The sequence below is a fragment of the Nanorana parkeri genome, unplaced genomic scaffold (assembly GCF_000935625.1).
Source record: "Nanorana parkeri isolate BGI_ZX_2015 unplaced genomic scaffold, ASM93562v1 scaffold20, whole genome shotgun sequence".
NCBI classification, from domain to species: Eukaryota; Metazoa; Chordata; class Amphibia; order Anura; family Dicroglossidae; genus Nanorana; species Nanorana parkeri.
The window spans coordinates 2,822,387-2,848,035 of record NW_017306288.1 but is presented as its reverse complement, the minus strand read 5'-3'; the positions used below and the strand labels follow the sequence as shown (position 1 = coordinate 2,848,035).

The window sequence follows — 25,649 nt, the reverse complement described above, 5'->3', positions numbered from 1 at the left end:
TGCCTTTTCTGTACCCAATTAACATTGACCAATTGTACTCCCCGGCACTGCTCTTACAATTGTCACCGGTGCCCCTCACTGTATCCTTCTTACACTGATCACCTGTGCACCTCCTGCACTTTTCCTACACTAATCACCTCTGCCCCCATGTCCACCTAGTGCACTAATCACCCCTTTTCTAAGCTGGGCAATACAGCAGGTTGCCAGCTATACTACTAAGCGTGTGTTGCTTTCCATGGTGCTGCTCTGCCTTTAACACTATCATTAACGTCATGAGGCGATCCATACAAAATAGGCCCGTGCCCCCAAATTAGGTCTCGACCCACACTTTAAGAAACCAGGTTCTATAGAAAGGCTTGTAGAAACCAATTAACTGTATTTTACTCAGAGCAAAAATGTCACAAAATGACAGGAAGAATTTCATTGATTGCTATAGACCAGAAAAGCTTGATCCTTTTTTTTTGCACTATGAATAAAAACACTAATAACACATTTGTGGATGAGGCACATTATGCAGCAAAAAAAACTCAATAACTCGGGTTACCTGTGATGTGTAGTAGCACAACTGGAACCGATCAAAGGGTGGGATGAATGGAAATTTGTACGGCCCATTGAATGCCGAGTCGTCAGTAGCCGCCACGCTGCTCGAGATCAGCATGGAAGAGTCAATGGAAGTCACACAGGGATGTACCAGAATATCCTGAAGGGGGGAGCCGTTAGCAGGAAGATTCAAGCCGACGATTACATTTTGGCTGATTGTTTCCAAATTACACTTTGGAAAGAAAGAAAGAAATAGAAAAAAAAAGATGACGTTAATTAGATCTTTTTAAATGCTCGAATCGAGGCTTTTAATCCGTACGTCCACTTACTCAGCACAGGCCCCCAATGACCCCCTGCAGGACATGTGCATTAAATCAATCAAGTGTACCTTTTGCATAATAAAATATAATAATAATGATTTACATAGGTCCGTACATGCTAATAAGTCCTTGAGCCACTTAAGGTTGACTGCAATCAAAGAGTCATTATTTTAGGTAGTTCTGAATAAGTTGGTCCCTTCTGAGCTAATGTTGCTTGTACAAAGATAAACAAAAGAGAGAGCGGCAGGAGAAGAGCTGAAATGATTCGGGCTCCTGCCATGTTCATTGACCACCACCTGCATAAACATCTGCCTGCCCTTCACTAGCTCCACATTCGACTGCCCACTGCAATGCTTCTCTGAATGCAGTTAATAAATTTCAACTACAGGCAAACTGTGTAAACAGGTTACAGCTAAAGATTCCTGGCAGCGTTAGAGAACGGGCTGGAAAATGACTTACATCCTTTTACAGCTATTTTATGGCATGCTGTATGCAAGCTTTATACAGCCCCGAGGAACGGGGCCCGTGGACTACTGCAAGGCTGAATGAAAGCAATTAAAATTAATTTTGTGTTCCATGCTACAATGCGTTTGCACCTATACAATTAAGTGTTTCGTTCCAACCACCTATTTTGTTTGATAACCCCATTCAGTATTAAAACCTGAGAGGTATTTATTTATGCAGTTATTATTAGGATTGTTTTAGACTTTTAAAGGGAATCTCTCCATTCATTTATTCTTAAAACAATTTAGAAAATGAAACAGGGAGGTCATTTGGACTGGATTTAACACTTTGTAGTTTATTAAAGGCTCAGTCCATTCCAGAGATGGACTAAAGAGACTCTGGGCGAGGGATGCACCGATACCGATACTAGTATCAGTGCCGATACCGAGTATTTGGTACTAGTATTCGCCCAAATGCTCTGATGCCTAGCCCGATACCCGAACTTTCTGTATCAAGAAGCTGGACAGTGAGTCATTACACGCTGCCCTGCTTCCTGATTGGCCAGGAAGCCGGCTCCATGTTCCCTCATGACCACCTAAGTTCCTGATTGGTTGGGAAACTGGCCAATCAGGACGTCGGACTCTGGCGTGTTCGCAGCTCCACGTGCCGAGCCCGTCAGGAAGCTGACAGCGCCAATCACAGGCACTGAGACATATCTAGATCTCTGCAGCTGCGGACCAGGATAATGTCTCAGTACCTGTGATTGGCGCTTTCGACATTCTTTTCACTGACCACTACTGTAAAGGGGGCATGCTTTTCACTGACCACCAATGTAAAGTGCATTTTTCCCCACTGACCACCAAATGAATTATTTTGGACATGGTTTCCCTAGACCTGAAATTCTCCTCCCCAGAAGCTACATAAAAGTTTAGCTAGGGAGGTGAAGCACAGAGAGTAATTAGATACTCCTAGTAGAGGAGAGGGCTATGAAGTGGCAGGAAGAAAGGGGAACTGTGGCAGGAAACTGATTCTTCCTCGAAGAATCAAATCAAATTACACGTGAATAAAAATGATTTGGGAAAGGTTTCGTATATATCTGTTATGGACGCTATTGGAACTATTTCTGTACTTGAGTTCCTGGGTCTGCACACCCGCTGTGGCTCTTATGAGGGTGTACCACTCTTTCCATTGGATTTTTTTTATTCTTTGTATGATGGAGAATGCAAAAGAAGCAGTTGGAAAATGCAGTGGTGGCCAGGAACAGAGTTGGGAACTATTGCAGGGAAATCTCACTGATTAGGAGGCGCTGTCACCTTGCCCATTCAGGGCAAAGTGACAATGTTTGTGTAATTAACCACGGAAGTTTGGGAACTTATATTAGCTCCCAGTTTTCCAGCCCCCCCTCACCCCCATTACAAGGTTCAGCGAAAAATCGCCCTGTTCCCTACTCGGCTTGCAGCGCTTCTCCCTTCCCTTCTCTATAAAGAAAAAATAAGTCAGCCTTTAACAATATCTACTAAATAGTAACACAATACATTGTTTCAATTTCCCAAAGCATAAAGGATGAAATCTGATTGGTTACTTTAGGCAGAAACTCTACTTTTATAGTGTTTTTTATACATTTATTTTTCTGTTCCCCACCATAGACCATTTTGTAATGAGAGCGATTGAATAAGAACCATTTTCACTTCAATTTCCCTTCTTCATTTCAGTTCTTAATAGCCTATTAGACATGGCGTAAACATCAAGGGAAAAGAAGATCCACTTCTGTTTGGAAATAAAAGCCTAACAAGTGGAGGGAAAAATAAGGCAAAGAACACATGCTTGAAGCTAGTATGCTAGTTACCAAACAACGGCATCAATGGAATAACTTACAATGCATTTCAATGATGGAAGACACAAGCTAAACAACAGGATATATTCCAGAGAGACATATTGCTTGTATGGATTTCTTTTCTGCACACCCGCTAGTGCTCCAGGCATTGACCATCCTGACTGTCAGCAATAACCAGGAACAGTTTGAAGCTACGCTAAGGGATGGTTACGTGATCATCAATTATAAAATAATCAGAATAGAAGATTTCTTATTTATGTGACATGCACACCCACAATTTAGCACCCCCTTCCTGGCCAGGCCAGGCAACCCATATGTGCTGAGAAGGAACAAACTGAGATGCGGCAAGATGTAGAGATGACATCATCAGTCTGCTCCTTCACTGTATTACCTAACTAACAGAGAAAATGGTGTTATCAACCTTGCTGAGCAGTGTGTTAAAGCAGTGTGAGGTCCATTCACGTGAGCAGTGTGCAGTATAGCACGGCCACAGTAGTGCGCTGTAAGGGAAGCGGTGGAATGCGCTGTTTTTTTTTTTTTATGTTCAAACTTTATTGAACTGTCACAAATGTCATTCAGTCTTACTCACCCCAGCCTGTTGCAATGTGGTCTACTGTGTTACAAAACGCTGCAGTAAAAAAAAGTATTGAATGTAGTACTGGTTTCAGCACACATTACTGCCTGACAGAACTGACTTGATAAGTAACAAGGCCAGGGGTAGCCAAACTCCGGCCCTCCAGCTGTGGTGGAACTACAAATTCCATGAGGCATTGCAAGATTCTCACAGCCATTGACATGGCTCCCAGATAGAGATGCATCCTGGGATTTGTAGTTTCACCACAGCTGGAGGGCCGGAGTTTGGCTACCCCTGAAAAAGGCAAATGCCTTGTCTACGTGCTGGGACTGCTCAGGACACATCTGGTGTGAACAGGTCCTTATTCTCAGCATTGCATGGATAGAAATACAAATCCTTTGGCAAGTAAACAAGTTCCCATATACTGCATGTACTGTGCATATGGCTAAAGCAGCACGGTGGCTGCTTTAGTGGTTAGTGACTTCTGCCTCGCAGCACTGGGGGATCCCTGGTTCAAAACCCGGTCAGAACCCTGTTTGCATGTTCTCTCTGTGCTTGCGTGGGTTTCCTAGCACACTCCAAAGACATGTTGGAAGTGTATATAGCTGCTGTCTAAATTGACCCTAGCCTGTGTGAGATAGAGACCTTAGATTGTCAGCGCTATATAAATACCTGTGATAAATAAATAATAAAAGACACTCACCTTGCAAGAGACTGTCCCATACACCTGCCACGTGTCACTATCATCACCTTTATCATACTGAGTGGAGTCTACTTTCTCTGTGATGAAGACTTCAATCTGAGCTTTACCCTTCTGTTTGCTGGTCCCCCATGCTGGAGATTTGTAAGACTGGTTCGTAGAAATACTGCTTAGACTATCTGGCAGAGCTGACAAATTTGTGTCCACGGGAGAACCCAGCGGACAGGCCCGTGTGACGAGAACTGGTAGCTGGGTAAGCTTTGATGCTATGTCTGCATCTATGCCGTGTTTTGAATTGATGAACTGGATCATACCGTACAAGAGGGCGAATGCTTCGGAGATGCTGTTAATAATTATAAGCGGTGGGGTGGGTTTCAGTAACTGTTCCACCAGAGGCAGGCACACATAGATAAAGTCGCCATGTGGAATGGCAAGAACAGGCCAGAGTTTCCCTTCAGGAACAGTCAGAGAGTGCACGTTTGTTTTACAGATTCTGGAACAATTATCCCGATATTCCACAAAGTGTTTATTATCGTCTGTTAAACCAAGCTCACGCAGTATAGCTTTTAAAAGGTCTTCGTCCTCAGGAATGGTTGCGTAGCTTGACTTATTAAAACCCTTGGCTCTTTTCTCTACAGTAGGATAACGCCTGCAAGATACCAAAAAGAGAAGGAAATTTACACAAAAAAATAACCAAGTAAAAGCACCGATTGAACTGCTAATGCTGACCAATAAACCCTGGAACCGTGGCCCCATCAGATTTAGTTTTCCTTTGTTAATGGAGCTTCAGTTTGGTAAAGTTGGCCATGCACATTACAATCTGACTGTATAATCTCTAAACAACCAGCTTTATATTTATCAGAACTAGGAATGCACCGATATCGGTTTCCCGGTATCGAGTACCGATATTTTGCTTTCAGTATTATCGATACCGAGTACCGATACTGGTGCTTCCGCTGGCATGGAGCCAGCTTCCCGGACAATCTAATGCTCGAAAAGCTGGCTCTATGTTATCCGGCCGGCTTGATTGTGCATGGCCGGGAAACCGGCTTCCTGGTCAATCAGTAAGGAGCCAGCTGTTCGACTGGCTTGATGCTCATTGCCCGGGAAACTGGCTTCCCGGCCAATCAGTAACTGGCTAGCTGTTCGGCCGGCTGTATGCTGATTGCCTGGGAAGCCGGCTTCTCGGCCAATCAGCATGGAGCCGGCAGTTCGGCTGCCCGGCCAACCAGGTAATTACTTGCTGTCCAGCTTCCTGATCGCAGGGGAAGCCGGCTCCATGTTCCCCTACGGCACTGCCGATCAGAGGAAATCCTCCTCTGACCGGAAGTTCCGGTATCGGGGGAAGGTATCGGAGCATTTGGGCGAGTACTGGCCCAAATACTTGGTATCGGCACCGATACTAGTATCGATATCGGTGCATCCCTAATCAGAAATGCGGGGCCCATTTATACTGTAAATGTTCCGACCAGCTCTACATTGGTTAAATGCTGTGTGCATGGCATTCCTGCCACTAGATGGAGCTGAGGACCATAGGAAATAGTGTATGGCTGGGTGAAAGAGTTATAACTCATGGGAGCAGCCATCAAATTGGTATCCTGTCAGGGAGGCCCTTGCACTAGAGAGTTGTTGGCAGATTTAAAGAAGATTGCACAATTAGATTGTAACATGTATGACTAGCTTAGGACATGGTGACTACAATCCCATTATTAAATGACAGTGCCCTAACTGGACAGTGATTACAGTCTCTTTGCAAATAGAACTTGTTTTCATCCAGGGTCTAAAATAACCAAGATATACTCACCCGAACCTTGGACCCTCCTGGCTGCTAGATCGGTCCCAGCAGTCTCTTCTCCCCGTCCGCTCCGGCGAAGGAATGTCCCTTGTCATCCTCACATTCTATACACTGTATTGGACGTGAGCACCTGTATTGGACGTGACGTCACAGGTTCTTAGACCGCCAGAGTGCAGCGGGAGTGGAGTGGCTGGGACGGGTCTAGCAGCCATCCCGGTTCGGGTGAGTATATCTTTGTTATTTTAGACCCTGGAGGAGAACAAGCACTTAACCCTTGCAATGCAGAGGGTATCCCCACTGGAAGGGTTATGTATTCTCCTGCCTGGAATTATTCCTTAAGTATCTCCTGGTTCCTCGATCGGCTCCTGAATTGTACATTTATTAATAATTCCCGATTTAAAGGCTGCTGTTGACCTGAAACAGAGATGGAAAATGAATAGATACCCGGTTTTATTTCCTCTCACAGCCTGACATGAAATGCAGTGATCTCAGCAGTAAAGTTGAGTTTACTAATAATTAGGGAAATGATTTAAGTGCACATTAATGTGTAAAATATTAAATCACAGAATTACCTAGAGAATTTCACTGATCCGCATTCCCCTGATCTATAACTTAAGATCCACAGCCCCCGAACAGGCATGGTTATGGGCGAGGAATAGCCACAGCACACAAATCATGTAGGCCGTACTTGGAACACTGTAAAAACAAAAAAAGGTTATTTGCATTTTTCTAGAACAAAAAATGTCATTTAAGTTTGAATATGTCATTTAAATAGCTTTTTCCAATGCAACTTCTAGCAAACAGTGTGTGTGCTGACAGCATCCTAGCAACCAGTGACATCAAGGTCTTATTTTCGGGGTAGGTCTTATTTTGGGGGAAACAGGGTATTATACATACAGTGTATAATGTATTGCTGGGATTTGTATTCCCATGTATTCCCATGTAAGTTGACAACTTTTTCAATAATCGATTATAATCGATTATGTCGATTAGTTGTTGCAGCCCTAACTGCAAGTCAACAGCACTCTTGCAACCAATGATGCTGTGGGCTGATAACATCCTAGCAACCATTAACACTGTGGGCTGACAATGTCCTAGCAACCAGTGACACTGCGGGCTGATAGTGTCCTAGCAACCAAGTGGCATTGTTGGCCAACAGCACACTGGCAACCAGTGATGCTGTGGGCTGCCAACGTCCTAGCAACCAGTGACGCTGCAAGCTGGCAGTGTCCTAGAAAACAATGAGGCTGCTGGCTGACAGCGTCCTAGCAACCAGTGACACTGAGGGCTAACTGCATCCTAAAAACCAAGTGACACTGTTGGCTGACAGCATCCTAGCAACCAGTGATGCTGCTGGCTGACAGCTTCCTAGCAACCAGTGACACTGAGGGCTAATGGCATCCTAGAAATCAAGTGACACTGTTGGCTGACAGCACACTAGCAACCAGTTAGGCTGAAGGCTGACACCATCCTATTGTCCGGTGATGGTGGGGCATGGTTTTGCCGACACAGCACTGCTTACTCCAAAATTACATTGTAGTTTATTACCGCCAGTTTTTTTTTTTACTCCAAAATGGTGGTCATTTTTAATGGATATGTCATAGCCATAGTGAACTTCTTCGCAAAAGATTGGGAGTAGATACAAAACGTTGACGGTCAGCGTAGTAAGGTAACCGTTCCTCTCTCTCGATATCGTGCCCCCAGCAGCTAATATCTGACTTTTCGATATAGTGAACTATTAGAAAAGTAGTAATTAGAACTTTGTAAATTTGTTACACGTGTCGGTATTTACTATGAAACTGTTGCAAACCTTTTATGAATTTGGTGCAAGAGTTCTAGATACAGTCATAACGCCAGAATTGTGTTGCAAAGCCTTTATTGAATTACTGTGCTATGATCGGATAACGCTGTTAATGCACAACACAGTAATATGAAGCCGCCCTGTCACCAGCTGGACATGGCCTCCCTGGCTACTCATATTATATTGTGGAAGATAAACAACTCACAAGTCATGCCTTGACAATGAAACCATGGGAAGGCTGAGGCAGTGTAACGGCCCATTCACAATTAAAAGACAACTATGGGGTCAGTGTTTTTCCCCATAGTTCTCTTAAGGGTCACAGGAGGCCATATACTAGCGTCCTCCCGTGACCCAAAGCTCAGTATATAGCTAGCTACAGCTTGCGATATAATGAGACCGCCGCAGCCGGGACGGATCCTGAAAATGCTGTTGAGATCCACCCAGTACCAGCACTCAGTAAATATCTTTGATGTCCATTTAATCGGACCAATCGTCAATTGTCATGTACAAAATAGCGACGTTTCGGTCCCGAAACGTCGCTAGACAATTGGTCCGATTAAATGGACATCAAAGATATTTACGGAGTGCTGGTGATTTCTGCTTTCCACTGTTTGTTGAACGGTGCCATCCGTGATTGTCACTAAACTTTCTTTTTTTTTAACACATAACTTTATTGCTATCACATATACAGTGACAGGTCCTCTTTATAGAGACATCAGGAGTCTATTAGAAACCTAATGTCAACTAGGGGCCACAAAGAAGCTGATGAAGCAGATAACTGCTTCATTAGCTTCCTCTCTGGCTACAGCACCCGGAGAAATGACAGGCTGAACGTGCGAGTCGGAGAGGACATTTATAAGCGCTTACCCGCCCTTTAAGCGTCTGCCGTCCAGCCATTTTTTTTACAATTAGCCGGACGGCAAGCAGTTAGGTGATGCTATGTGAATGCGAAACATGTAACACACATAAAATGGGAGGTGTTATTCCAATTTGGCAGCAAAAGTGGAAATACACTTTAAGGCCTGGTTCACACCTGAGTGTTTTAGATATGCGCGGAAACGCACAAAAAGACAATGCATGCTATTGGGGCTCGGTTCATACGCGCAGACAAAGACGCAAAAAAAGTACATGTGCGACTTTCTGGGCGGTTGTTGCACCTTCAGATTGTAGTCGTACCCGCAAACACGCAAACGCTCGTCTATTAAAATGTGCGCGTATAGACGCGTGAAAAAACGCACTGAATTGTAAATGCTCAGGTATGAATGGAGCTAAGAGTCTATTTATTAATGTTGTCACCCAAAATTTACACATGTTCCTAATGGAATCTCATGTAAACAAAATGGGTGAATCCTGCAGGAAAAACACGGACCCCTTAAAGTTCCTGAAAAGGACACAGTGCCAGACTCATGTAACCCCTGGAAGTAGCGTTTTCAGGGCAGCAATGGCAGCCTATGTATGTCTCTCCCCGGGTGACAAACAGCAGACCTGCATATGCTGGAGAACTACAAGTACAAGCATGCCTGTTCCTCCTGAGCAGGAGTGCCGCAGGTTGCCCATAGCAACGAGAGGGCTCGTCTCTGGGAGCCGGCAGCGGACTGGTTGCTATGGAAACAGCAAACGTTTAATAAAATCCCCCGTAACATAACACTGCTCGCCGCCTCTTACTGTGTACGTACCCGGCCACGCCCTTTCGTGCTGTGCAGAGCTGGATCCCCACTTCCGGTCTCGGAGGGTCAGAGGTCAGCAGCTGTGTGCGCGCCGCTTCCTGTCCCTGTCAGCTTCACTTCCGGTGAGAATGGCAGCAGTGTGATCCCCGCCCGAGCAGTCTATGGGGCCCGGTGCAGCGCGGAGGGCCTGACACTGATATCTGTGTGTCTGCAGCCATGGCCGCCACCGCCGACCTGTTCGAGGTGAGTGTGATAGTGGGGGGTGGTGGGGCTGTACACAGACTCAGTGTGACAGGGGCCCCAGGAGGACAAATGGTCCCTGACAGCAGACACAGTGACACTTTATACGGCAGGATATGTGCTGCTTGTGTAGATTGGCAGTGACTGTGTACATGAGAGGGGCCATTTCCGCATTTAGATAGAGGCCTTGTCTTGGTAGCACTGTGCAGGCTGTTGCTGCTGACTTGTTTTTAAATGTGCAGGCTGCATGTCTTTCCTTCTGATCCTTGACTGTGTTCTCCACCTGGCGAATGATTGGCCTGGAACAAGCATGTGATCCTGTGATAAAGGCTTTCCAGACTTCACACGTTGGATGTTTGTTTTAAGTCTTTAACGCTGTATCTAATACAGCATTTATAATATGTATCATACTATTATTGTTTATAATATGTATCATACTGTTTATGGTCCAAGTGGAGCTGCAGGATTATTCAAATTACCCCTGCTTTTGGGCTATGCCCACACTGCAAGAAATACTCACCCAATCCTTAGCACTGCCTGGCTGCAAGACCAGTCCCCACATCCTCTGCTCCCCTCGGGTCCGGCCCGTGACATCATCACGTCTATTAGATGGGAAGATGTCGAGGGACATTCCACCGTCAGAGTGGAGGACCGAGGATCGGTTAAGTATTATTTATTTTCGCCCCTTAGAGAACAACTAGCAGTTAACCCTTTCAGTGTGGTAGGGATGCGACGATACAGAGTATTTGGGTGAGTTCTTGTACTTGCCCAAATGCTCCCAATACTGGAACTTCCAGAATCAGGAAGCCGGGCGGCGAGTCATTACAGGCTGCCCGGCTTCCCGATTTGGCTGGTAAGCCGGCTCCATCCTCCCTTGTCACCAGGGAGCATGGAGCTAGCTTCCCAGCCAATCAGGAAGGTGGGGGGCGGGTAATGACTCGCTGAGCCAGCTTCCCGGCCAATCAGGACAGCCGGGCGGTGAGTCATTACCCATCCCCCGGCTTGCTGATTGGCCAGAAAGCCGGCTCCATGCTTGTAACTTGAAGCATGGAGCTGGCTTCCCGGCCAATCAGGAAGCAGGGAGATGTGTAATGACCTGCCGCCCAGCTTCCTGATTGGAAGCCAGGCGGCAAGTCATTACCTGCCCCCAGGCTTCCTGATTGACAGGAAAGCCGGCTCCATGCTTCCTTGTCACTCGGTGACAAGGAAGCATGGAGCAGGCTAATCAGGAAGCTGTGGGGTAGTCACACTGCCGGCTTCCTTAATAGGACTTCTGTTATCGGTATTCGGTATTGACTAGTACGGGAAAAAAATATCAGTACTTGTACTTGATACTGAAAAAACGGTATTGGTGCATCCCTACAGTGCAGAGAAGCCCCAATGGAAGGTTGAAGAAGAACTCCAGGACTTTTTTAAATTAACCCTTGCAGTGGGGCTACTCCCACACTGCAAGGGTTAAGTGTTTGTGTCTAGGTGCTAAAATAACAAAGATATACTCACCCAATGTTCAGAGCCAGCCAGTTGTTAACGACACTCCCTCAAGCCTGTCTCCCCCCTCCTTTGCATCACATTGTAATGTTCCTCTGTGTCCCCAACGTCCATACTCGGTGTATAGACGTGATGATTTACTGGACCTTAGACCGCAGCAGAGGAGGGGGAGAGACGCTCTGGGGACTGGTCTAAGAAGAAGCCCCATCAGAGCTTTGGGTGAGTATAACCTAGACACAAACAAGAGGTTACCCTTTGCAGTCCAATACTTCCCTCCGATACCGGAATTTCTGGTCAGAGGTAGATCTTCCTTTCCAAGCCAGGCTGCCTAGGAACAAGTGGAGCTTGCTTATTTGCCAATCAGGGAGGCGGGTCCTGACATACCGTCAGGCTTTCACTTCTTGCTAGGCAGCCTGGCTTCCTGACCAATCAGGAGGCCGGATGGCACCTCATGACCCGCTGCCTGGCTTCCTGATTGGTCAGGCAGCCTCAGGAAGGGAAATGTATCTTTCTATCAAAAGAACACCTGGCTTCCCAGGCAATCAGGAAGCCGAGCGACAGGTCACGATCCGCCGCCCAACCTTCTGGTAATCGGGGGCACACTGCACCAGTATCGGTACTGGATGCTGAAGAACCGGTACCGGTGCATCCCTAGTCACCATGACTCATGTTTTGCTATGTGTTACATCCAGAGGTGTTGCTGTACCTACAGTATAACAGCCTATATGGCTAATGTGGTGACACGACTGCTAGCTATATTGTAATTCTTAGTATGTGTCCAGTACTGATCCTTTGGGAACTCTTGAAAAAATGTTGGAATAAATGTTCTGATCTAAAGCTCGCGGTATGACGAATGTCTGAATGACAGAGTCACTATCTTTGCATCGGTGCTCAGTGTAGAATTCCAAAAAGCACCTGTATGTCAGACTTCATACATTCCTAAGATTCAATATATTTGTATCCTATAGTCATTAACACATTCTGTAAAAACACATTATTTCACTATTCTTTGTAATCAGGATCATCAAGAGTTGAAGCCATAACCCATAACCAACCATCAATAACACACATGAATATAATCACAGATTGGTTTACCATAAATGCCGGTACTTCCAGTGCGATGAGGATGGTTTGAAGTGTTTTACAAGACACCCTTTCAGGTTACTTCATCAGGAAACCCTCAGGATAGTTTAAGATAATATGTTAAAGGAGAACTATGAGGTGAGTGTTTTTCACTCACCTCATAGTTCTAGCCGACCTGTGACAATGAGACTGTCACAGGTCGGCTCAGTAGCTCGGGAAGTGAGCGAACACATACCGGCGTTCGCTCACCTCTCGATCCTGTCACAGCTCTCTGCCGTGACAGGGGAGGGGCTGGATTCCCCCCTCCCTCTCTGATCTGCCAGCGCTGACTGGCTGAACGGACGGGGGAGGGGGCGGTTACAGCTGGCTCTAGATAGGCAGAGCCAGCTGTCACTCACGCAGCTGGGCGGATCCAGACATAATTGTCGGGATCCGCTTCAGCTGCGGCGTCTCCAGTGTACCGCAAGCAGTAGCTCGCAGTATACTGAGCTTAGGGTGATGGGAGGACGCTAGTTTGTGTCCTCCCGTTACCCTAAGGAGCACTATGGGGAAAAGCCTTAACCCCATAGTTCTCCTTTTAAAAGTTAATCTTAAAGCGCCCAAGATTTTACTCATGCTGTTGCCGAGGCCTATCGTGGAACCCTATTGGAGCACTGTGGGAGATGCTTGTAACTAGTTCACTGACCGCTCAGAAAGTGAAGCACTGTAAGCTCTGCTATGTTCCCAGGACAGGCAAGCCATTCTTTTCATCCCATGTTGCTGCCTTAGTATGCTGACGTCAATAGCCAGAACTTTATGCATGCCGTCCGGCCGTTATCAATCCATCGTGCGGTACTCTGTTAGCAGCAGCTTCTGGGGATTTTACCTGCATATCCCTTTATATGTGTTCTTTAAGGCCCAGGTTGGCCAAGAACGCAAAGGTGCTTTTAGGGCCTGTTCACACGACGTCCGTTTTGTGTGCTGACCGGATCCGTACGCTGCTGCACTCAAAATGTATCCCTATGTGTTTTATGGGCTACAGTTCTCTCGTGCGCAGTCCGTTCAGCTTACGACAGAAAAAATACTGCATGTCACATTTTGTCCGGTCCGGAAACGGAACGGAAACGCAACGCAATGCAGCTAAGGAAAAAGTGACCTCAGAGGCTGAATCTGCATACTGACAGCCCCTTGGCTAAAAATAAAATAAAAAATGAACTGTCAGCATCCGGATCAAAAACGCACTGCATCAGCAGCTCCACGTCTGCTGATCAGCACCTGATCAGGACCTGATCTCATGTGAGCAGGCCCTTAAATGCAAATTTCTACACTTCCTATCCTTATGAGGTCTGGCCCGCACCCTTCTTTTGGCCAGTCACAGTGATGCACAGCCTTACTGGCCAACAGGTTGTTGCAGTGTGTGTGGGAACCAGCTGTCTACTTTACTGGAGATGAATTTACATCTGAAAGTACAAAAGCTTTGTAGTTCAGAGCCCGAGGGACATTTATTGCATCTGCAGATACCTGAGAGGGCTTGCATTTTTGTGGCACTTTGCATAGTTGTGTGCCATACCAGGTGTACTTATATTGTTCATATATCTCCTATCTCGGATGACTTCTGAAGAGGATTGTGTACATGCACATCTACACAGAGTCAGGGCTTGTTCACACCAAATGCAGACCAGATCTGCATGTGTTTCTGCACACGCAGTGCAGTGTGTTTATACTGCGGTTTTTGTGCTGCGTTTTTGATGCGTTCCGGGCCGTTTTTTTTAGTTAAGAATGGTCTTTCAATGCGTTCCAGGGTGTTTGCATGCATTTTTTATGCGTTTGCATGCGTTCCAGAGCAGGTAATATAGGGCTTCCTGCAGTTTTTTTACGTGCTCCTGGAACTGAACGCTGCGGTGTGAACAAGAGCCCAAAATACCATTGGAATACATTGGACGCAGTTTTGAGCCGGTCTGTAACTGCTCTGCTCTGCTCCTGGAACATGCTTGGTGTGAACTAGCCCTTAAGGTTTCTGTGGATTTATTGGTTTGTCTAAAACGATAAAACGGTGCCCCAGCAGCAGCAGCATAACATTTTAAATGAGCAGCTCACTTTGCAATGCTCATCTTCAGACCAGCGCTGTCCCTTTTAGTTTTTCCTTTTTGCCACAAGGCATTCACTCTTAGGAACGGATTGCCACCGTGACAGTGTCATACTGAAGATGTACTGTGAGTGCAGGGTGTCATAAAACTGCCCTGTGAGGGGATGATACCATGGCACCCTTTGTTCACAATGTAATGATGTAGAGAGGGCCACTGATGTGATGAGGCTCTCTGCATTATCCGAGGACCGTCCAATGCTGGGAAATGACCGACGTGGAGGCAGTATGCCAAGTGCCCAGGCTGGAGACTTCTGAAAAAGGTCAATATACAGTATATAAGAAAGAAAAGCAAGACATACTGGGGGAGAGGGTGTGATTAGGGGGTGGATATGGTCTAAGCTCGGAGTTTTAACATACACTGTTCATATTACAAAATACTTGTCAGCTTAGAATATGAGAGCTGTCAATGCTAACCAGGTTTTTAAAGGTTAATATTCCTGGGCTGTCATGCTGATTCATGCTTGCTTCAAAACCAAGTCAGCAGTGGTAGCTACGATATTTCTAACAATTTAACAATTATTTTAATCGGATGAAAAAAAAAGAAGCAAAAACCAAACACGTTCTTTCTGTTTGTGCATGCTAGGACATGCTACCTATTCGGTCACAGAATGACAATGAAGTGACTTCCTGCGTTTGTGTTTTTAGGAGCCGTTTGTCGCTGATGAATATATTGAGCGACTGGCATGGCGTACACCAGGAGGAGGATCCAGAGGAGGAGCAGAGCCCTTCGATCCAAAAAGGTGGGCATTTTATGGTGTGGAGGGCACTTTCTGTACAGCAATGAACTTTAAGGGCCCATTCACACCACATCCAGATCGTTTCCAGACCCAAAATGCATCCTAATGAATCCCTCAGCTATTTCCAGACCAGAAAAATACTGCCGGTCTCATTTTGTCTGGTCTGGAGTGCACTGGAACTGCGGGCAGGTTCACACCATTTTCCAGACCAGAAGATGGTGTGAAACTGCCCTTAGGGCTTGTTCACACGATGTCCGGATTCTGTCCGGACCAGAACCGTGCGCTCCTGCATCCCAATGTCTCCCTATGTGTGTTATGGGCTACAGTTCTAACCAGCGCAGTCCGTTCTGGACAGAAAAAATACTGCATGTCACATTTTCTCTGGTCCGGAAACGGACGAACGCGTCAAAAACGCACTGCACGCATAGCATCGCATCTGCAGATCTGGACCAGAAAATGGTGTGAACAAGCCCTAAGGAACTGAATATTTGAAACGCTACTTGAATTGGATTTATCAAGCTTTCCACGTTTAGCTATTGTAAGCTACAGAATTAAAAAGCAAACGTCAGACAAAGAAGCCAGGGCTTTGAAACAAATCCCATTAGGATGTACATGCACAAGGCAGATCCGTAGCTTAGACTCCCCAGATGAATGAAGTTTCAACCCTGGTCCTGCCAAAGTTAGGGGAATGCCAAATTCTGACTTGAGGTTCTCCTTTTTTTTTTTTTTTTTCCTCTCCCAGGTGTACATGTTTTGGAAGGTGAAGGGAGCCAGTAAAGACTATGGGGGGGTTTATCAAAACTGGAGCAGACAAAATGTGGAGCAGCTGTGCACTGCAACCAATCAAATTATCTCTTCAGTTTGTTCAGTTAAGATTTGAAAATGAAAGAGAGAAGCTGATTGGTTGTCATGCACAGCTGCTCCAGGTTTTGTCTGCTCCAGTTTTGATAAATTCCCTTCAATGTCTTTATTATTTCAATGCTGTGCCTATAGATATTACACGTTGGATGGATGAGCACATAAAATGATTCTTGTAAAGAGATGCTGTCACCCATTACTCTGTGTTCTCATTGCAGATTTTCCCTCCGCTGTCTTCTGAAACCATTGTCACCTTGACAGCAAGTGAGAGGAAATATTTCTTTTTGGAGTCCCAGATATCAGTACAACACCCAACAGAGGTTTTAATCCTTCACCACTGTAAACAAAACTTAAAAAAAAAAAATAGCTGGCACCTTAAAATGTAAATCTGACGTTGACTTGTTTTTTTGTGTTGGGAGGGATACAGTAGCAAACATTTAGACATGTGTAATGGTGTGTGCCCCCATACCTGCAGCTCAGTGGCTATTTATTTAAACTCTTTAAAATATGTACACCTAATTCTTTAACCTAATCCTGAAATGTAACTCTTAGCACTTAACCTCACCTAACCCTTAAAATGATCCTTTAATCCTGAAAATAAATAACAGTTAACCCCCTAAACCAGGGATGGCCAAACTCCGGCCCTCCAGCTGTGGTGAAACTACAAATCCCATGAAGCATCTCTCTCCAGGAGTCATGTCTGTGGCTGTGAGAATCTTGCAAAGCCTCTTGGGATTCGTAGTTCCACCACAGCTGGAGGGCCGCAGTTTGGCCATCCCTGCCCTAAACCTTACCCTTAACTTAATGACTCGAGTACCAACATTACCCATTGAAGAGCTGCGTTGACCGCTAAGTCCCCGTTCACACTGAGCGGTTTATCCCGCATATTTCCGCGCGATATCACTCTATGTAGTTAGTCCAATGCATTTCAATGGAGCTGTTCACATCTTACAGCTCAATCTCGCCTGTAGCTTGTCGCTTGTACATGACCCTGTTTTGTGCGGATGTTGCGCGATTTTGCGCACGATTGCTTCAGCCCAATACGAAAAGTTGCGTGACACGTTGCGCAATATCGTGCATATGACAATCGTGCGGAAAAAACGCACGAGATCCATGGCGCTCAGTGTGAATGGGGGCTAAGCTATCAGCATCAGATCCAGTTCCGAACACATCTAGAAACTGGAGCCGAAACTAACCATTCTGCCGATATTACCAATTGCATTCAAACTGGATCCCCCGCCCCCCCTTTACCACCATAGTAACGTTTTATTTTCAGATTGTCCCTGGTTTGAGACTTAAAGGTATGAGAGAGTATTCTAAAACACGGCGACTATGCATGTAAAGATTAGCAACCCAATTCTCATCAGGGTTCGTCTACAGGAGGTTAATATAGAATGTAGTCCTTGGAATTGAATTGAAAAATCAAGCTCTGCTTGTTTTCTTTGGAATACTCCCCTTTGTGCTGTGCTTTTTTCTCCCCCCTAATCATAAAGAGCAAGTTGTGCTGATTGTTACTACACTTTTACAGATTATTGGACCAATTTGTGAACCACATCGAAGAGCTAAAGTTAATGGATGAGCGAATTCAGAGGAAGGTAGAGAAATTAGAGAATCAGTGCCAGAAAGAAGCTAAAGAATTTGCCAAAAAAGTACAGGAACTACAGAAAAGCAATCAGGTAATCAGGAAATCTTCTCTTTCCCAAGGTTAAAACTGGAAAAATTGTGCTCATGTCCTTTTATGGTACAGCGGGCTGAAAGGCCATTCAATAAATTAGGGCTTGGGAAGCACAGTACGGCCTTTTGTTTGTCATTTCTATTATTGGTCTCATTTAAAAATCAAATGTTTATATCTCACCTAAAGGATAACTAAACCCAAAAACAAAAATGAAATATTTTGCAGCTTAAAGGAGCATACCGTCGCTCAGTCACTTCCCGATCTTCTCCCTTCAGATAGCGGTGACTGCGGCGCCATGGTTGGTTTAAACCCACAGGTAATACAAGCGGTCGGGCGTCTCTAGATAGATGGCTTAAATGTAAAGCTCCCGGCCGGCCTTTTAATTACAACGAGCGGGAAGCTACTCATCCAGCTCCAGCGTCCTCTAGAGGACGAGTGGATTTTTCAAGCCCTGCACATGGCGCTTGTGCTCAATAGCTTCCGCCCAGGAATGATGGCTGCCAGTGACAAGATTCGCAGATGGCAGCTGAATGTAAATACAGCAGGTAGTGGGCTGGTGCAATAGCCAGCCTGCTATTGGCCATTTCAAATCACAATAGCAGGCAGGCTATTGCACCAGCCCACTGCTTGCTGTGCCCTCCTCCCAGCATGGAGGAGAGAACTAGGGAATCCAACTCGTAATCGATTTAGTTGGTTGCAGCCCTAGTGCCGAGGCTGCCTAACTCGGTCTCCATAGATTATCACTGCCTGTGCTAGTAATAGGAAAACTAACAGCCCTGGTATCCCTTTTACATGCACATGTATCCGAGAACATCTTATCAAATACAGGACACCTGTTGCGGGGGATGCTTTTGGTTTTATATCAAGTCCTGTGCAGATATCTGGGAGAAGTAGTAAGTCATTGCAGGAAATGGGAAATCTGAGGCGGTTATGTACCAGACAACATACAGGATGTTCATAGATTGCTATAGCTGCCTGGAAGTAATTATTTGTATGTTTTAAGATCATCATCTAGATGAAAATAAAAGGTTCTTTCTTCTATTGTTAAATTACAAAAATGGAGTCCATAGCCGTGAAAGCCTGACTCCAGACCTTATTTTGCATAGAGTGGGGAAGATTCATCATTCCTGTCCGGTTTTTGTTTGTCTCTGACCTCACTGCATTTGTAAGGAAAGTGAACACCTTCTGTTTTAAAATGGCCATTCTGTGATTTGAAATGTTTTCCAGTGGCACATACATGTGTGTGCAGTCAGTATTTTTTGTATTGAATCAGTCTGATGTTATATCCGTGTTTTTGCAAATGTTATATTGTGCGTGTGTTTTTTGTTTTTTTCATTTAAATGGTGAGGGATTTTTTCTGCTCTTGGTTTTTACATTTCTTTTGCAATATGTGCCATATTTTTTTCAATCTATTTTTCGAACACAGGCATTTTGTCTGTACTTGTGGAATAGAAGGACATGCTTATTCAAACTGGAAACAGTGTTTGCCTCTGGGTATGGGGGGCATGCTCCTATAATTTCCATTGGCGTGTTCCACCACTAATACACATTCTGCATTTTTGGAAACACTGAGTATTTCGAGTATGAAAGGCTATTGCCACCATTGTTACAAATCAGCTCACTGTAAATACGTGTTTTATGCTTCCCTATATTTAATCCAAAAACAATAGGTAATTCATTTGCATTGATTATAATTTACATTGATTACAATAATATGAGTGGATTTATATGTCAATATCTTTTATATTATACATTTTAAAGGAGAACTATGAGATGAGTGACTTCCACTCACCTCATAGTTCTAAGCCGACCTGTGACAATGAGACTGTCACAGGTCGGCTCAGTAGATCGGGAGGTGAGCGAACACATACCGGGTTCCCTCACCTCTCGATCCTGTCACGGCTCTCTGCCGTGACAGGGGGAGGGGCTGGATTCCCCTCTCCCCGCACCGATCTGCCAGCGCTGACTGGCAGAGCCAGCTGTCACTCACGCAGCTGGGCGGATCCCATCATCTACGTCGGGATCCGCTCCAGGTGCGGCGTCTCAGTATACCGCGAGCTGTAGCTCGCAGTATACTGAGCTTAAGGTAATGGGAGGATGCTAGTTTGTGTCCTCCCGTTACCCTAAGGAGAACTATGGGGAAAAACACTGACCCCATAGTTCTCCTTTTAAGTTCTATTATATACCGTGTTTCCCCGAAAATAAGACAGTGTCTTATATTTTTTTTTCCACGAAAAAGGACACTGGGTCTTATTTTCGGTGGATGTCTTATGTGTACCTGGCTGCAGCTGTCCGCTCTCAGGTTCTCCGCTCATGCGTGCGGGTGGGCGTGCATGCGGGCAGGAGGGAGCTGCGGCCGCTCTCAGCTCTAATGCCGTGCAGGGAGGCGTGCCTGGAGGGAGGGAGCTGGGGCCACTCTCTGCTCTAATGCCGTCCATGGAGCCAGAAAGGTGGGCGGGCGGGGGGCGTGCCTGGCGGGGGGAGGGCGCTGCGTCATTTTTAAGATTTTCTGCTTACTTCCTATTTGAGGAGTCAGAACAAGAAGGGAGGGTTGATTTCATTTCAAGCAGCTATGAAATGTATGTGTCTAGTACAGCATTGAGCTAGCTGTTCGGCCGGCTGCAGCCAATCAGCTCCAGCCAATCAGCACGGTCAATCAGGAAGCCGGGAGGCGGGTCATTACTCGCCACCCGGCTTCCTGATTGCCCAGGAAACCGGCTCCATGTTCCCCTACGACACTGCCGTTCAGAGGAAATTGTCCTCTGACTGGAAGTTCCAGTATCGGAGCATTTTGGCGTGTATGAAATACTCGGTATCGGCACCGATACTAATATCGGTGCATCCCTACAAATTAGCCATGTAATCATTAATACATCATTTTAAATGTGTTTCTAAATGCAAGCAATGTGAGAACCTTAAGTTGACCTTCCATCAGCCTCCTGCAGTCCCTGTACAGCAGGGCTGAAGTGTGAGAGGAAGAAGCAGTTCATGTGCTGACGAAGGAATATGCTTATATTGGAGAAAGCCGAGTGACAGATAAGCTCATCACTCTGCTGCTTCTCCTTTCCCTGTCCAGTCACAGGCTGAGGGCGAGTCCAGGATGACCCGGGCTCCGAGGAAGTAGGTTGAATGATGCTGTACATCACACTGAGGACACCTATTAGCAGAAAATAAGTACTATTGGGGAAATCTCTCAATTCAAATTAATTTATAAAGAAAAAGTTGTTTTTGTTGTTTTTTTTATTTTTTATTTGTTTTATTTTATGTTGCCATTTTTTACTTTAGTTCTGCTTTAAAATCTGACATGTCTGAGGTTTCCATCATTTCCCCCTCAATCCGAATGAAGTGTATGTGAGCTTTATATATACCAGACCTATCAGAAAGATATATGGTATCCTTGTAAGAAACGGGAGCATTATTCTGTTTGGCTGTGCACAGGTTTGGCAAACGTTTATCAGAAACACAAAATAGAATTAGGAAGAACAAGTGCAACCCAGATTTCCTGTGGAAGGAAGACCGGCTCCGACTCCACAGGAGCCCAACTCATAAAGTCTCGTCAGTTGAAGCCTTTCCCTGAATCCCCCAAGTGGGCATTTCTGGAAGACAGGTTACACATGGCCTACTGTACTCTGACCAGCTGGATCTGCTGTAAAGGGGTGAAGTGTGTGCAGGTGCTCATTGGAGTGGCTTCTGCACACAAGTGGATGCTTGTCACTTTCCAGTTCTGGCCTAATGGGCGCTCTCTTTTTACTGTGAAGTGCTGGATGTGAAGTGAAAGTTCCGTTATGATATGGAAAAGTATATTATTGCGTTCTGCCTACCTGTTTGTTGCAGTGCGCTGCTAAGATTTCTAAAGTCCCAGCATTTCCTCTCCTGTTATAACATCGGTATTGTGATAGGAATACATACTGGATTTGTTATTGATAATGCAATCAAAGCTTTCTTGACCGACCAATCAGGAAGCTGGGCGGCGAGTCATTGCCCGTCTCCCGGCTTCCTGATTGGCCAGAAAGCCAGCTCCATGCTCTCTGGTGACGAGGGAACATGGAGCCGGCTTTCTAGCTCATCAGGAAGCCGGGCAGCGTGTAATGACTCCTCGGTATCGGGAGCATTTGGGAGAGTAGTCAGTATAGGTACCAATACTAGGATTGGGAGGGTCCAGCTTGTGAAAGCTTACAATCTAGCTTACAATCTAATAATAATCTTTCTGGAAGACCAGGCGTGTGCATATTTGATCTATTTCCTGTACGTGTACAGTACTCAAATATGATGCTGTCTACAGTGCATAGATCAGTCACATCAGTCTTGATCACAATCTAATGTCCTTATCCCAGTTGTACACGTGGTGTGGGCAAATTGGGTCAAAACCCTTGTAAACATGGGGAAAGCACACAAACCTGTACGTGCGTAGCTGTTCACATGGGATTTACTCCCAGGACCCAGAGCTGCAAGCAAGAGTGACAACCATTGAGCTAACCTGCATGCATAGACTGGCGAGAGTTTGTGAGAGGCTGGTTTGAACCACTGGTGTGTTGGGATTGTGTAGTGTGGATGGGGGAATCCTGTTTGATTTGTAAACATCTCCTGGTGTACAGCCAGCTATAGCGCGCAATCACATTTGGCTTATCAGATTAGATTTATGAATGTTGATTGACTGCTATGAGTTTATGCAATTTGCTTTTATCCTTATGAAAAAGTCAATCCATCCGAGTACTACGATTTTGCTTGTAGGTGGATAATGTAATGGCCCCCTGGAGTTCTCTGATGTCTTTCAAGCCAATGTGTTTCAATGTCGCTGCTGCAGTGCTTTTAATGTAACACAATTGGCTATTGTATGTGGGTGGGTCCCTGTTAGTAATATGAAAAAGTTTAAAATTTAAAAGGGAAATAGAGCTTTTTGGTTGGATTAATCGGGAGACAAAAGGGTAAAAGGGAGAAACCTTGCTTCAAGTAGCTATAATATGCACAGACTTGGTGTCATCTTGTTATATGGCTACCAAACCTTGATCTCTGAGCCTCTGCTGCAGCCTCTCAGCTCTTGGCTTGCTACAAAGTTATAGGGGATGAGTTATAAATAATCAACCCAACACATGCTGGCTGAATTCTGTTCATTTTAGCATTCTCACCACTAGATGGAGCCGAGGAGTTTTTTTTGCTCCTCCGCTCCATCTACCGGCAAGAAAGCAGTGCGAACGGCACCAGCGTATGCCGGGGACGATGATTTTTAAAACACCCCATAGTGTCACAATCTGATCACAAAGGCAAATTAAACTGAGGAAATGCTTCCTCCTGCCTGCAGCAAACTGCTGACATCATCTTAGCCTAGGCAAAGTCACTTAACTGGAGCTCAAGGATGTATTTTGTTAATAATAAAGGGTAGAAAGTTTCTGAAAAATGATACTGTTGCTGTCTATTGTGACGTGTCAGGCATTAGTTCATGCAGACTTGTACTGTTAAAGTATAATTCAACTCTCAGCTTTTAGCAAGCAGTAGATATATGCAAAAACATAATTTAAAAAAAAAGTCACCAACAAGGTTAAAACTTACCTGTGTCTCCGCCGCGCGTTCCTGTCCGAAGATCTGAAGATTCTCGGCCAACCGCAAAGGATCATGGGGCGGGCGCATGCGCAGTAGAGATCTTCAGCCAGGAGGAGAGACAAAAGGTAAGTCAATGCAGGCAGCCCGGCAGCATGCACCCGCACAGACTCAGTGGGACACAGAAGACGCAGCAGTCAGCGCTGGATCAGGCACCGGTACCAGCGCTGGAGGGACTTCTGAAAAGAAGATGATCGGATCAAGAGGCATCATTTAAGGTAAGTCCTTACACCAGCATGGGGGGGGGGAATTAGACTTTAATGTCACTTTAAAGACGAGTCCACTTGAAGTCTGCCCACATCGGTTTTCAAACTCAAGTAAGAGTAAACTAAGTGAACTTTAACCCAGTTGCAGTGTTTTCTGGGTAACATTAGCAATTCCCTGATTGTTACTCTAATTGAGCCTCTCATTTATTTATTTTTTGCTTCACAGCAGTCGATAGCAGTCTGATGGCATTATCTATGTCTTTTCAGATCGCATTTCAGCATTTTCAAGAACTGGATGAGCACATCAGCTATGTGGCCACGAAGGTGTGTCATCTCGGCGACCAGTTGGAGGGGGTGAACACTCCGCGGCAGCGAGCTGTGGAGGCCCAAAAACTGATGACCTATTTTAATGAGTTTCTGGATGGCAATCTGCAGTCTGATGTGTTTAACAACTCTGAAAAGGTAAGGGCTGCCAGCAGGACGTGAAGTGATTGCAAGCGACAAGCAGCGTTGCCCTAATTGCTTTGCCTTGTGCTGGTCGCACTCGCAGCCGTTGAGAGACTGACTTGTTAAAGTTTAATTGTTCACAAGTGTGCGTTTACAATATTACCCCGCCGAGCGCTTACAGATTTATTTATGCTTCAAAATGCTGTTAACTTGTCTTTTTTATGTTAGATTTGCTGTCTAGCTGGTATGATGTTTAATTCAACAAGCCCATAGGACACATTAACTTTATAGAAGATTTGTGGCTTGTTGGCTCTGTGCGGGAAAACGGAAAGAGGCTTTGGTGATTTCTATTTCTGTTCACAAACTATGAAGGTTTAATAAATAAGAATTGCAATAATATAAATAAAGAACGCTTCTGTTTATTTCATGAAGTACAACTGGTAATAGGAAATCTTTAGTCCTTTTATATTTTTAGTTGCGTATGTGATGACTAGCCTAATGTAAGTCATCTTATATGTGTTAAAGTGAACCTGTGCTTCTAATAAATGAAATTAATTTTGACATAGTATAGTGGCTGCCTCCAGGAGGCTTCACCCCTAGTGCCTTTTCCTATAGAGCACCCAGGGTCCCTAGAATCTCGGGGTTCTCTGGTGGGCAAAATTACACGACATCCCCGTCTTACTGTTGGCCCATTACATTAATTGGTGGTCTCACTAATCAGTAGTGAGACCTGGAGGCGAGGGCTGGGCACTTAAACAGGGAACTTGTTCCCAGAGCACCCTGAAAAGAAAACGGACTGCAGTTAGCTGCTCTATTATAAATATATTGGTTTCTCTTGAGGCTAGGTTCACAACAAGGCGACTCGTGACCGTGCGCGATCCACACGGTTTTGGTGCACGGCAGTCGCCAAGGTGTGAACCGATCGCGATGTGGGTGCCATCATTTTCTAATGGCACCACAGTCCCGCCGGGTGGATCGTGCAGTTTCCCGCCGCAATTCCACCCGGGCAAGTGAACAAAGTCGTGCAATGTGATGTGATGACTTATCCGAATAAGGGACATTGTTATTTGAACGTACTTCTCCGAGTGCAGGTGATCTTCACTTTTCCCTGTTTGGTGTACACGGCGCCATCCGTGGTTATCAATACAAGCACCGTGATTTTGCCTGAGACACTGCAAGGAGTGCAGGGGGACTTACTGGTATACTACATTGATATCCACAGAGCCCACTGGACTACCACAATTAGTCCCTATCACTACCGTTCATAGACATGCACACAACAGATTCAGTTTTCTGATTGCAGATAAAAAGTGTGCTACCAATTTTTCTGTATTCTATTGGCAGATTAAAGAGGCCGCTGATATCATTCAAAAGTTGCATTTAATTGCTCAAGAGCTTCCATTTGATCGGTAAGTAGTTTTTATCTTTTGCTTTTCCAGCATTGTAGGCAAAATTTGACTTTGGGGTAGAGAAGCCTGACTGTTGTAGGTCTATGGTGGGTCATCAAGCAGTTGTCTGTT

At 45.3% G+C, this 25,649-nt stretch overlaps 2 protein-coding genes across 2 annotated transcripts in view; one reads left to right on the top strand and one right to left on the bottom strand.

Moving 5' to 3' along the window:
• The window catches only part of AP5M1 (adaptor related protein complex 5 mu 1 subunit), a 12,807-nt gene extending 5,935 nt beyond the window's left edge, over nucleotides 1–6,872 (bottom strand). Inside the window, exons 1-3 of the mRNA XM_018562341.1 lie at nucleotides 6,780–6,872; nucleotides 4,416–5,061; nucleotides 545–772 (exon numbers count right to left, since the gene is read on the bottom strand). Of these exons, the coding sequence (XP_018417843.1) occupies nucleotides 545–772; nucleotides 4,416–5,061; nucleotides 6,780–6,847 (942 nt within the window). The 5' untranslated portion in view covers nucleotides 6,848–6,872. The remainder of the gene's footprint in view (nucleotides 1–544; nucleotides 773–4,415; nucleotides 5,062–6,779) is intronic.
• A 2,849-nt stretch (nucleotides 6,873–9,721) lies between these two features.
• EXOC5 (exocyst complex component 5) overlaps nucleotides 9,722–25,649 on the top strand; it is a 31,957-nt gene continuing 16,029 nt past the window's right edge. The window contains exons 1-5 of the mRNA XM_018562316.1: nucleotides 9,722–9,918; nucleotides 15,257–15,351; nucleotides 17,735–17,882; nucleotides 23,950–24,144; nucleotides 25,474–25,538. Coding sequence (XP_018417818.1) covers nucleotides 9,892–9,918; nucleotides 15,257–15,351; nucleotides 17,735–17,882; nucleotides 23,950–24,144; nucleotides 25,474–25,538 — 530 coding nt within the window. The 5' untranslated portion in view covers nucleotides 9,722–9,891. The remainder of the gene's footprint in view (nucleotides 9,919–15,256; nucleotides 15,352–17,734; nucleotides 17,883–23,949; nucleotides 24,145–25,473; nucleotides 25,539–25,649) is intronic.